Raw genomic sequence first — 14,014 nt, 5'->3', positions numbered from 1 at the left:
CCATAAAAGGGAGGTGTTTAAGTTTCTACTTGCGAACGCATTCAAAGACGACAACCATTATTTCCCCTTTATGTGATAGGTGTTGTGTATCGAGCTGAACTATTTTGCTTTATCAGTTCATGACGGGGGGAAGCAACATGGCTGCTCTGTTGACTAAAGTTAGCATTAACGCTAGCAAATGCCATCGCTGATAAGCGGCTTTCAAGCAACAAGCTACAAAGATGAATCTTTCATTTACGCTGGTAAAGTAACAGGGAAAGATTAAAACGCCGTGTTAAGATGAACCGAGGTTGAAAGTGACAGACCACCTGGGAAGTTAGGGGCAATTCAAGACCAGCAGCAACTAGCTTTACGAGCATCGCAAGCTAAAATATCACCGTGGTAACACTCAACATTGCTAAACCACGGGTGAGGCTGTTGCACCGCGTCAGGTTCGTTCAGATGAACGTAAGCTGCGTACTGCATCTTAAGGAAGTCCTGTGTTGGGTACTGAAACACCAAACGTGTACTATTCCTCCGTTCACTCCAACTACTTCCTCTTTTGAATAAAACAAAGGACCAGTCTTTAGACGGAGTCGCAAAGTTGGAAAGTATTGAAAGACAGACATTAACACACTGTTGGTTTTGGTCCCCTGGCAGAATTTAATGTGCTAATGCTGAACTAGCTGAATATACAATTACTAAAATAGGATTTTCAAGCAAGATAATATTGACTCAGGATTTTATTGCTGACAGAGTTTAATGACTTTACCGCTACATCATTAAAACAGTTTCAGGGGGGAGTGGAGTGGCTCCACAGTCATGATGCATTTGCTTGTTTTTATTAAAGTGTAAATGTCCTCACTGATAATAATCCCGATAAGGAGCAGGTCAAACGGGTGGTCGCAGGCGTCCAGCAGCTCCAGTAAATCCAGCCCAGACCACTCAGATGGGCGATTACCATCATAAGACCTCTATTTCCGCATGACAGCGAGGATGACTGACAGTGTCCGTTACAGCCAATTGAACCCACCTGTCTATACTGTGAGTGTGTGTGTGTGTGTGTGTGTGTGTGTGTGTGTGTGTGTGTGTGTGTGTGTGTGAGCAAGAGGGATAGAGAGATGTTAACAAAGAGAGGAGGAGGGAGCGAGTGATGAATGGGAGTCACATCAACATTTCTGTGTGAGCTCGCTGCGGTACGATTGCCAATAAAAGCACAGTCCATCATCTGGACCGGACCGAAATATCCCACCCGGCATAGTGCGTGTGTGCCTTCTTGTTTAACTGTCTTTGTGGGGTCCTAAAGTCGGGCGCCCCACTGCACTGGCGAAGGCCCTGCAGCTTCAACTGGTTGTTTCAGGGTTGAGGCTTGGATTCAGGGTGCTGGATGTTAGAATGAGCCCATGGCGGTGAAGGGTACTGAGGCTAATGAGCGATGGAAATACATGTAAATGAATGAATAAACAACGAGTCCCCGCAAGCCACCTTCAGGGACACGTCGTTGCTGGTGGGACGCGTTTACCGACACATGAGTGGTCACCGAAGTGCTTTTCTCTCTCCTCCAACCGCCGCCTGCATCGCCCCCTCCACCCCCCCATTTCTTATCCCATCCAGTCATCCAGTCCCCCATCAAGCTGGCTTGCTCTCCCTGCCTCCCCTACCAGAAGCTGCCTTCCTCAGCTGTTATTAACATTTCCATGTTTCCCACATTTTGTATTGTAAACTGTTTTCTTGTCTGTAACAACATCTCCTGCACGTCTGTCCCTCCTGGTGAGGGATCCTCCTCTGTTGCTCACCCTGAGGTTTCTCAGATTTTTCCCTGTTAAAAGGGTTTTCTATGGAGTTTTTCCTCAGTCCATGTGAGGGTCTAAGGACAGAGGATGTTGTTATGATGCCATGAGAAGCCCTTTGAGACAAACTGTTGGTGGAAACGGGCTCTACAAATAAAATTGCCTTGCCCTGCCTTGCCTTTTCCCAAATTCTGTTTCCCTCCACCTTAAGCAACAAAACCCTGGAGAACATCCTCAGTCTCTTTACAGACGGACCCCTGAGTCCACATAGGACAGGCCCCCATAGGTAAGACGCCGCTACTTGGGTCAATCGTTAAGGTTAGCCAAGATAAAAATTACACAAATACTGGTTAGCGTAAGCCTCCAGGTCTTCGTCTGCTGCTGTTGTGGATGATCTCCTGCCGTCGTGTTTCCTGGTTTTGTGGACTACTTCTCTTGTGGTGTCTCAGCCAGGACCAGGACGTCACTCATCCCTTCTTATATGTGACCTTCCATCATAAAACCGTCAACGGCCGCTTGAAATCACGACTCGTGAAAAGAAACGGTGACTGTCGACTGGCTGATTATCGGTCATAAGCGGGACCTGCGGGAACGTACCAAGTTGTAGGTCGTGGTTGGTCTCACACAAACTCCAGTCCACGCCGCAGTCGCAGTGAGTCTTCTCATACAGCTGATCCAGAACTTCCCTGACATTCTGCCTCTCGTCCACCATAAGCGTCTTGGAGCTGCCGTCATTTATTAGCACCTTCACCACCAACTGGAAGAAAAAGGTGGATGCGTGAGTTTACTGTGATTAAACGACTGGTTAAAGACAGAAAATAAAATGTGGAACAACCATTGACATCAAAAAATGAGCTGAGCCTGTCTCCATGAACAACGACGCCAGTTCAGGAGTGAAAACCTGCGATGTCGCAACCTGCCAGCTTAGCTTAGCATAGCTGAAATTGGAAACGGACAAGAAGCTGTGGTAAAAGTTTGCATTTGCAGGTTTTAATGTGCTAACTTTTGCCAAGGGACATTTCACAGTATTTAACAGGATGTCAAACAATTTCATCTCAAGTTCTCATGAGGTTACTTAAACGTTCCCATCAACGAAAACTGCTGTCTCTTGAGTGAGGCATAAAATCCAGCCTTCAAGCACAAACACCTTGTTTATTTTCATCACTGGCTAAGTTTTTCGGTTTCCTAACTCGACTGGAGCTTTGGAGCATCGGCACTTGCGTCTCTTACTGGAATACATTTGGCTTTCTCCCTAGTTTTCTTTCTTTTTTTTCCCCACTCCCTTTAATCTAGTTTTGAACTCTCTGCTGCTTCTTCACTGAAATCAGTTTTGCTCTGCAGCGGAGCAGTGCTTTCCTCGCTGGCTCACATGGCTTCATACTTCGTCTCATCTGGAGACAAATCCAGCTTGGGGAGGATGAGGAGTTTTACAGAATCAAGGTCAGCCAGTTGCTTTGATTGCGTCCTGAAAATGTGGGTTCCAGAGATGTTATCGCGGTAAGATTTAGGTCGCGTGTTACTCGATCTTGACCTTACCTAAAACACAATATGGATTTGGCGACTGCTTTAATGAAATGTCACAAGAAATTGAATTATTTTGCCTTGGTTTATTCCTCATGTGAGTCGGGGTGTCTTCGATACACGCAGGCACTGAGAACAGGAACTAGATCCTGTGGCTTTATCTGAAACTCTAGGGGCTGCGACCGCAGACAGTTCTGTCAAACCGCCGGGAGGACACCTTGGCCTTCTCAGCCTCACAACCCAGAGACAGATGTTCCTGTGAAAGTGGCCAGTTGACATGTGTATCCTCCACGTTCATGCACACATGTTCTAGTTTCCTTTAGATTTTATACACCAGCTTATCTGTCTTGAGCTTGGCTGCGAACGGAGCTGAAGATCAGATAGAACGGCCACACCGACTATGATAATACCAGTTTTATTTGTCTAAAACTGCCGTTTCTGGTGCGCAGCTTTGCATACACGACCACATGCCTGTCCTCCTGTGCACCGCTTTGAAGAAAAGAACATATCCACATATCACCCAATGAGTTTCTGCTGTCGTGCCAGACGATTGCCGGATGACGGCAGCTACCCATTACTGTGATAGATGGCGCTTCCAAAAGAAAAGGGAGAGGGAAAAAAAAAAACCCTGCTAGGTTTTTTTTCTGTATGCTGATGTCCGACGAGTTGGTTTTTACAATGTCTTCAGAATTTATTGTTACTAGAAGATCTGTTGAATCGCTTCAGTGTTTGCTTACCTTTTTCACTTTGGCTTCCTTGAGTTTTTCAAGGGCGAGCTTGATTTTGTCCGCCTTCATCTGTGCCTCAATTTCCTCCTGAATACCACAAACGATAAAATGTTTAGAGACAAGTTCATGAGGAAAAGTCTGCATCCATCCGCCTCATTAAGACCTCACATATAAATGTGTATATATTTAACAGCAGCTACTGGTATAAAGTTTATTCAATAAGGGCCAAAAGAAACGTGCATCAAGCACACACCAGTTTGTGATGCAAGTCCCATGACGCTACAGCTAGCTGTCTTTATGCTAAGCTACGCTAAGATGAGATGCTCAGCTAGCGTGTCTCCCCGAACCGCCAAGGTAACGGGGCGGCTCAAACCAATGAGACGCTACGGGTCTAACGTCCGTTTGATGCAGGTCACACTTAGCACAGCAAAAGTCCCACGTCTGTAAATGTGTGTTTCGGCTTACAAGTGAAGTTAAATATTCTGTTAGAACTGTAGAACACACCTGACATTTTACCCGCTGGGGTATTCGGGGAACGTATGCTACGTATGGCTCAAAATGTGTCGCTGCGAACCCTCCCGCCCGCACTTTTCAGAACATTTATACAGTCGGTGCAAATGTCCTCCTGAACAACTGGCTTTGGAACATCGGTCAGTGAGCATCAGAAGTGCTGGAAACCAGTATTAATGATATACAGAACACAATTCCCATGACCTACAAGTATTTGCTGAGAGAATTTGTTGGAAAAATTGAGTGTTCGGAACACGGTTTAATCTCTTCCTCTGGGTGGGGAGGTCCCCATTCAAGAAATTCATTTAGGACATTTGCATCCAATCTACTGGATCTCAGCTAGAATGGATGAGGGGCAATTTCCCTCAGATATTGGATGATAAATCTGGTTTATTCTTACATTAAGATTCCGCCTACAGCTCCACTTTGATGAACTTTGCCTAACAATGATGCATTCTCCGCCTCGGCACTGCACAGCTGGTGTTTTTACCTCAGAAGGATGAGGTAACAAGCCCTGCTAAAGCAATAAGCTCCCGTCTGCCCCCCCCCCCCCCCCAACATCTTACCTCCCCTTCCCTAACCTTTGGTATTGATCCTGTTTCTTTCCTGCCTCGTGCCTCTATGTGTTTGATCTGTTCCAGACAGCCTCTCAGCTGCTTTGCCTCAAAAGTCTCCGTGAATGTAACTGACGCCTCCGTCCATTCCGCCATGATGTCAACGTCCAATTGTTATTAGAGCAATAAGACTCCTCCCGGTTCCACAGAGGCAGGACGGGCGCTATGGACATGCTTGGAAATGCTGATGTTTTCGTGGCAGCGGTGTCTTGTCCTGCATGCCACTGAGAGACTGTGACATTATTGCCCCTTCGGCCGTAGAAGTGTGGCATTCCCATCAGTCCCTCACATCCCCTCCACCATCTATTGCACTAACAGACCTTTATTAAAAACTCTCACAACTAATACTTTGGCTCGGTTCCCCGGTAGTGGAGAAGATCAAATGTCTGTGCAGAGGTCTCACAGTTGTGGTTACTCACCATTGTGGGTTTTGCACACTGAGGAGGTGGGGGTGGTAAAGGTGAGGTGGCAGAGGAGGACGGGATGCTATAAATGCTTCCGGCACTGCTGGCAGGTGATGTGGGTGATATGACGGAGGCCGCCTGTTGGGTGCTCGAACCCTTGGGTGGGAGTGGCGGTAAGCCAGGCTGGGTCGGTGACGGGACCTTCAGATCCTCCATTTGTGCTGCCAGGTTTTTCTCGGTGGCATTGAGGTCTGCCATCAAATCAGACATGAGTGCATCCAAGTCCTTGTCCTCCAGTTCATTGAGGGACTCTGGTGGTACGAACAAATGTATTTGTCACGAATAATCTCAGGTTAACGATGCATATTTTAGACAAAAAACAACTTTATTTTGGCTCTCTGAGGCGTTAGGGTGCTTTCAGACCAAATCAGGCCCTGCGACGGCTGTGCCAGTGTGGGTATATCGGCAGTTATCGGTCTCTCTCTTTCTGGATAAAGCAGACAGTGTCTTTGGGTCTGATTCCCTTCTCCAAAAGCTGACTCTGGTACGGTTTTCAAGCCCAACCGCTGCAGCTAAAATGCAGTCCTCTTGCTTCAATTAATGAGAGAACCTGTGTCTCAGCTGCGGCCTCTGATCTGGTCTGAATGCACGTGAGAAGAAATGTGCAGGAAATAGAAGTATCTTTGTTTGTCTTTTCATTAAATCAACAACTAAACTGATGCATTGCTTTGATTCTTGCGCAACAGTTTTATGGTTCCAGCTTGGCTCAACGGGCTTAACAATATCCTAACACACTACTTATATACAATTGCTTGCCAATTAATTAGGTGAAGCTAAAAATAAAGTATAATCAGGCCGAAGAAGAAGAAGAAGTAGAAATTAATCAAGTTATCCGCTTCAACAATGTCCGAGTTTGTACAACCAGCCATGTTTTCCTAATCATGACCATCTTTCTTTTTTCTTTTTCATTTTTCTTCTCTCTCTTTTGTGTTGGTTTTTGTCGAAATCTCAGTCATGATCTTATCTTTAAAAAAAAAACAAGCTACTTGATAGGCAAAAGCAGAATAAATACATCAATACGACTGACAAACTAAAATTATAATCGACAAACTAAAAAAATTAGACATTTCAGAATTCTTGAATCAATTTTCTGATTCCTGAATCCAAACCAATAGAAATAAAAATATTTCCAATAGAAGTTTATGCGTCTGAAAGTCATGAAATAAAGTCAGTGAATTAAAACTGGGGTCTGTTGCACAAACTGCAGTGAGGCCGGTTAGTAAAACACAACAAGCCTGCAATGATCGCTTCCTTCATCAGGAACCTAGAGGCTCGTTCCATTTTTGTGAATCGAGGGCTGTGAAACTATTTGGAATGCCCCTCAGTACCCCAGGAAAGTTCATCACCACAAATTAAAGTCTCAGAAATGACCAATAAAAACCAAACATTAGGTTCCACATCCAGTGAGGATTTATTACCGGGCTGTCGTATTATACTACATTACTTTTATCCGAGTCCATCTCATAAACTGAGTGTAAATACAACTGAAAGCTTCAGAAGTGCCATTAATAAACACAATTCGGTTGCAGCCAAAGGAATATTTCACAACCTGGCAGCAGAAAAAGCTTTTCTCTAAACTTGTACCAGATGTGTGCACACAAAACGCTTGTTTCTGCATTATTAAAGTAAACTTCTAACCCTCAATAATGGGTGTTACTTTAGAAAACAGCTAACAGATATTTGTGATCGTCGCTTAGTTGAGAGACACAGATGAGACATTGTTTTAACTCGACGATGAAGAAGACAAAAGCCTGCGTTTCGAGATAAGTGACGCAAAATGCAGCGTATCCTGCCCTTGCACAACTGCAGCGTCATAGTAACAGTCATTGTGCAAAGGCTCAGTGCAGCGCTTCTACGCACACGTGACAGGAGAGAGGTTACATCACCGTTCAGGTCAGTGAAGCCGATGGAGAAGTTGACTTCCTCCTTGGTGCTGGGGGGAGACGCGGGAGGTACTGTTTCCTGTCCCAGGCTCTGCGGGGCACAATTACCAAGGTGGTGTGTTTATAATAGCATGAATGCAATATTTGTTAAATCACACACACACACACACACACACACACACCTCTCAAGCTTCAGTTATCAATTAAACGTTCTGAAACATTATGCAAGGGAGTAGAACATCTAGTGTTCCATCTGTTCTCAGGTATTCCACCTAGCAGGCCTCGGATGTGGAATATTTAGCCCCCCTGGTGGAAATGGAAGTGATCTAAAATGGCCGCTGGCCTGAAAGCAAGATCAAAGTGATCAGCAGGACTTTTTCCCTGACAGGAGAGAATCATTTCTGGCTGCCTCGTCAGTTTGCCATTTGACCTCCCCTCCGCTAGACTGATATTTATGGTTGTGGATGACCGCAAAGAGGCTTCTCCCACTGTGTGTGTTGTGCTTGCCAGTCTCGAGCGTCCCGGTGATCGATGGCGGGTGTAAGTGAGTTTGTCAAGTTGTCCCTCAAAGTAAAGTAGAAAAACTGTTATTTATTTTCACATATTAGGTGAGATAATCAATCCCAGGCGATACGCTGAAGGTCTGGGGGTGTCTGTGTGTTTCATGAAGCATGTTGATCATCCTCATGGGGGGGGGGGGGGGATAAATGATAGAGGATCAACCACTGACATCACAAAAAAAACACCAACTTTTGAAACAACGTGTACATTTTCACAAACGTCCTCTTTAGCACATGAACGATAAAAAACCCAGAGTTGGACGGGAACGTGCATCAACAAATGTACAGTTTCTTTGTCCCAGAGTACAACGTCCTTGGAACTTTGACATTGAAAGTGACGTTTATATTGAGCGACTTTGACGTGACAGTTGGGAGGATACAAAAGAAATAATTAACAGGAAAACACACACCCAAAAAAAAAAAGTGTGTGATTTCAGTTGAATAATTATACTTTGATTCACACCGGTTTGAAGTAATAAGAGGAGACAGAAACAGAGGAAAGAAAACCAGCCTCCGAAAAATAAGTCTTGATTTGAAGGAAAATGCATGTCAAAATAAAGTCAAAAACGAGAATTAAAAGAGCAAAGTCAACAGGGGTGACGCTGTTCCTATAATTATCAGTAATTACTTCAAAAACACAGATGATGTAATGTAATTAAAAATAAATTCTTCTAAACATGCGGGGTAAAGTCCTAGAGTGGAACTATGTGACCATCCATACACTTTCATTCACCCGTGGTTAGTTGTTGTCATGACAACAGCCCAAGCTCACCTGAGTCAGGAGGTCCATCTCCCCCAGCAGATCGCTGAACATGGCGTCAATGTCGTCCATCTAGACGGGAAAATAACAGCAGAGTCAGAGAAGCCACCATGTGATCAAACTGAGTGACTTGCGTTGAGCGTGGCGAGGAATTCTCATTGGATGTGTGGGGTTGCCATGACGAACGATGGAGAGGGAACGTGTGGAATGCGGAGATAAAGCCACTTGCGCAGGCAAAGTTGAAATGTTGGAGGATTGGGACGCAGCCAGAGAGACGCAGACGTGTGCAGCTGGAACAAACAGCACAACCTGCGGCTACACTAAACCTGCAGAACGTCTCCACGCCACAGACCATGTAAAGAACCTCCGGCCACTCTTTCCTCAGCAGACGTGTCAGGACTCGCTGCGCCAGGCTGAACTCGGCAAAGTAAAACTACTTCTGTTTGGAAATTTTCTGTTTGATTTAGAACAAACTGACTGGAAATGTAACAGAGCTGCAGCCGTCACACAACAGGACGATCGCTTTTCAAAATAAAACACCATGTCCAACCTTCCGCCTGCAAAAAATTTAAAAAGACAGACAGAGAAGGACACAATATGAACAGGAACGTGCTACAAAACCCCTAAACCGAGTTAACAAAGCTGAAACGCTGCCAGCGGAATTGGCAGCTGTGTGGAGGACGGACGTGAGCGGCGTGGGGAATGCGACACAGCCGAGGCCGGTGCACATTCAGGGTCACAGGTTCCGTGTTTACTGCACGCTAAAATACTGAAACTACACTTCTCCAGGATGCAGGGATCCCAAAACGAATCACTGAAAGCCTGAGTATGAATGCTGGAGCGCTTCTGCTTGAGTCTCCACTGCACTGCTGCACTCTGGACCCAGACAGTAGAAACTAGCTGACATTCATCGGTCGCACGCATGTTTGATTTGAGGTTCAGTTTGACGGAGCAGTTAGTTCTTCTAATGTTCTTGTGACGTGTAACGATTTCGAACAGGAAGCATGTGCTGATGTAACCGCGTCACAAGAGGACCTTCATCACCACCAAACTGCTCCCACTTGTAGTGACAGACAAGCCAGTGGTGAGTCTGGGTTTTGTGTTGTACTGGCAAACTTGTCAGTCTGGAAGTTGGGTCACCGCTTTGGTCACGATTGATAACCCTCAACTCTTGTTGGATGAGACGTTCGTGGTCCCAACAGCATGAATTCCATAGTGACTTTGGAGGTTCCTTGAAATTCACTCAAGCGCCAGCAGGGATTTAGAGGAAGAGTCAAGTGTTTAGCTTCTTCTTTATTGTTTTGGTTTGGCTAACCTGAAAGTTAGCATAGCCACAATTTACCTCGACCAAAAGCCGATGGGATTGTTACAATGGACTTTGGAGCAGCGCAGGAAAAAACCTCAAGCTAAGCAAAAGTTTCCATTTACAGTTTTTGTTCAGACAAATCAAAACTGCTTCCAGGATTTTTGAAGCACTGCATTTACTGTCTTATTTTATGCTGTAGAACAAAAACTGGGACATATTTACCAAACAGGCGTTTGACCAAAAGTCACGAGAGCATGTTGCCTCCTGCTAGCTGTGTAAAGAATGCAGGTTTCTTCTTCTTCCACTTCACTTTCCAGATCTGCAGCTCGTGTCCACTTGTTTTATCCAGTCTCTTTTCTGTGGATGTACGGTGAACTCTCAAGATCTGACTACAAGGAGGCAAAATGGTTTATCAGGAAGTTCGCCTCCCGAGGCAAACGATCTGTCTGTGGAGGAGACAAGTCTGATTGATGGCGTTCCAGGCCTGAACAGCTCTGTGACACCATGTTTCTCATTTAGAATGGACCAATATTGTTCCAACATCCCACAGATGGCCTGCACGTACGACTGAGATGCTGCGAGTCTCAATCTTTACACCAACTCAGTAAGGTTGAAGGTAGACATTCTCTTTGGGGGGATGATACCACGTTCACTGTACTGACACTGTTGTATAAAGTGGGGTGTCAACCCCGCCCTAGTTAGACTTAGAGGGAAGTGGTAAATTGAAAACTTCCTGCCATCATCAATGTTGAAATCACAGGAAATGACACAAACCTGCAAAGGTCACATGTCAGGTGTAGTCGCACCTTCTCAGTTAACCTCGATCGCTTCTCAAACGTAGCGTGACTGCAGACAGTTTCGACTTGAACTCGCCACAATTTCTAAAATCATCAATTATTTTCATTCCTACAGTCCCATTTTCCTCTCATGTGTTCACTCCCACTGTGTCAGAATTTTTGTTGTTATGACGACCGCCCCACAACAGTCACAGCAATAACCGGCGTGCGATTTTTGGTCCGCGTCAGCTCTTTACTCAGTCAACACAACCACACGGGGCACAGAACCCCGCCAGCGACGGAAGCCACTTTCAGTGTGTGTTTCAGGTCACAGAGAGGAAACGGGGTATCAGGCAGGTTGCTGCTGGCAGCTGCAGTGCATTAAATGGAGTGCTCCCAATTCATATGATGAAACACCAGAGAGCTTGAGTACAGTGTTTGGTATCTGCCGATGGAGGCAAAAGTTGTTTTTTTGTGAGTCAGTTTGAGAGTCGAGGCACGAACCTTCAGATATGTGCACGAAGAGAGTTACGTCACCCTGTTTTCCTACTGGGTGCAGCGCTCTCCACCTCTCCCTGGGCCACAGTTGGGGCGTAAATTCTTTTAATCAACAACAAAAGGAACTATGAAATAAATTTAGTAAATTATCATGAAATAACCGTATACGATTATGAAGTCAGTTCTCTCAGGTAACAGTGGAACCATGCTCACCGAAATGTGAGACGAAACGTGCTGAAAACGCATTTACATGCCGTCACTCATAACGGTAACTGAAGATACTTAAAAAAGGGCAGAAGTGTAACCGAGGATACAATAATGAATTCATCATCATGAAGCAGAACATGAACAGAAAACTGAACAGTGGAACCATATGGTGCTAACAACAAACTGCTGTCACTGCAATCATATCAAAGTGTGACATTAAAGGTGCTATTCGTAAGTTTAAAACCATGCTAGCGCTAAGGACGGGGCCACGACTTTTAAATATTCCAATATTCCATTAGCAAGAAACAACTGTTTCTGTGAGTTTTGCCATCCTAAAAGTAGAATCTATTTATAAAATATCAAGTTGATGGGTACACGTGAAAAATCTGTTTGCCCACCACCATTCTACCATAAAAGATGAATTTGTTACTGCTTCCTCCTCAAATAGTGATCTTCAAATAATATTACAACAGCTGCGAGCGGATATAAAGTGGCAATTTTCTCAAAGTGCGCATCACTAGCTAGCACCTCATACTCCGCGCTCATGGTTGCTCGTTGTTCAACGTCTTAAGCTGGTGTTAACCGCAGACCTTATTGCAGGCTTTTAATCAAACTGCATTTGCTTCTAGACGAGGGAACCCGATGTTCATCGATGCTAATTTACTACTGTGTTTATTTTTGGACACTTCTAGCTGCAAAACTGGGCCCCGGCTTATTTGGAGAGTTACGAAGTGCTTCTTTAAGGGTAATAATGGCTTTCGACATGTCCGTGATGATGCAGATGTGACATGATAACACTGAAGATCCATCCGTTTTCTACCACTTTTCCTGTTGAGGGTCTTTGGGGGGGTGGAGCCTATCCCAGCAGCCTTCAGGAGGAGAGGCAGTGTTCAGCCTCGACAGGTCGCCAGTCCATCACAGGGCCAACACATAGAGACAGACAACCGTTCACACTCACAGCCACGCCTACGGTCAATGTAGAGTAGTATTGACAATCTTTCTCAGCAGTTCTGGAGAACCCTTGTTGTACTAACACTTGAGAAGAAGCATTAGTGAGGCGTAAAGTGCTCTGAGGTGATCTCAGTTGAGAAACCAAACTGATGACCAACTGCACACGACCTTATGGTTGGCCATATTCACGCTTAACTCTTAAAAATGTGTCACTTCCTCCTCGGCCAATTATATGTTTCCTCCTGAATCAACTAGGAAAATGTGTCATTTGTCAGCATTTATAAATAATGGAGAAGTGAGGGCATAGAATCAGGCATCTTTCCAAACCATCACAATACATTTTGAAAATAAACCACTGCACTTCTGGCTTCCAAAAGCCTCCAGGCCACTTCTGCATTCCTTCAGACAGAAAAAATTACCCACCAATATGTTCTTGAATATGTGTTTCAGCCTTCTTCTTTTTTTTTCTTAATCCGCAAAGTTAAGGCATGAAAATGGAAACCAGACAACAAGCCTGACAACAAGTGGCTGTATGGAAGCACAGTGTTTTTATTATAATGTACAGAAACTCTCTCCCTCTCCCTCTCCCTCTGTCTCGGATCAAATATCCCAGTCACACTTGTTTACAGGCCTGGATGTACTGGACTGTAATGAAGGCAAATTAAGGGCAGAAACAAGACAAAGAAGGGCATAAAAACAAGACCCTGCTCGCCGAATGGAAGGTTTGAACAACGATAATCAGCTTATTTTGAAAAAAAAAAAAGTCTGCATTTCCTGCCTTGACAGCTCTAAAAAAAGAAAAAAAAAGAAAACCCGACCTGTCAAAGAAACATTTCTTTAAACCGTTTCTGCAATTAAACCTTATCCCAAAAGCTAAATGCACAACATATTCTTGTCACTGCCGTGCACCATTTCTAATAAGAGACCAAGCCTATCGGTTTCATGTGGTTATTGAGTCATAGAGAAACTAGAGCGGGGTCCACCCAGTTGGAGCGCAGGCAGGAGCACACATACATCACCCTCACCGTATTAAAATACACCTCCTGACTACCTTATCAGTGTAACCTAATTAAAGCAGGACAATGACTAGTTTGTGTCGGCTTTGTCTGGATTTTCTAGTTAATCTGACATCTTTTACAGTTGTCAATCACGGAAGATGAATGAACAGCAGCGCACGCAGCGATCGCGCTCCGATGGAGGCGAGAGGACAGCCGCCAGAGGTGTTTACCGTTAACTTCCAACTTGACACAGACAAAACTCACCTTGGCAAATGTATATTATCCCCTTTTTCACCAGTTATTCTCAAAAAAACAGCTTCATGGGCTCAATTCCAGTTAAAAATATGACTCTCTAATAGAAGTTCAACACTAAAAATGCAGTTTTTATCAGGCCGATTCAGGTGTGTTGATAAGTGTTGCATCTGGTTCCCTGACTGACTTCTTCCTGCTCAATGCGGAAGCTCAGGTC

At 44.8% G+C, this 14,014-nt stretch overlaps 1 protein-coding gene across 1 annotated transcript in view; it reads right to left on the bottom strand.

Annotated features, from left to right (window-relative positions):
* The window catches only part of apbb1ip (amyloid beta (A4) precursor protein-binding, family B, member 1 interacting protein), a 25,692-nt gene extending 11,678 nt beyond the window's left edge, over positions 1 to 14,014 (bottom strand). Inside the window, exons 1-6 of the mRNA XM_086191705.1 lie at positions 13,810 to 14,014; positions 8,822 to 8,881; positions 7,493 to 7,580; positions 5,562 to 5,857; positions 4,028 to 4,105; positions 2,367 to 2,526 (exon numbers count right to left, since the gene is read on the bottom strand). Coding sequence (XP_086047831.1) covers positions 2,367 to 2,526; positions 4,028 to 4,105; positions 5,562 to 5,857; positions 7,493 to 7,580; positions 8,822 to 8,881 — 682 coding nt within the window. The 5' untranslated portion in view covers positions 13,810 to 14,014. The remainder of the gene's footprint in view (positions 1 to 2,366; positions 2,527 to 4,027; positions 4,106 to 5,561; positions 5,858 to 7,492; positions 7,581 to 8,821; positions 8,882 to 13,809) is intronic.

The sequence above is a fragment of the Aulostomus chinensis genome, chromosome 21 (assembly GCF_037954235.1).
Source record: "Aulostomus chinensis isolate RoL2024-O1b breed Wild chromosome 21, RoL_Achi_v1.0, whole genome shotgun sequence".
Lineage (NCBI taxonomy): Eukaryota > Metazoa > Chordata > Actinopteri > Syngnathiformes > Aulostomidae > Aulostomus > Aulostomus chinensis.
The sequence above is the reverse complement of the archived record's forward strand: the minus strand, read 5'-3'. Positions and strand labels throughout refer to the sequence as shown.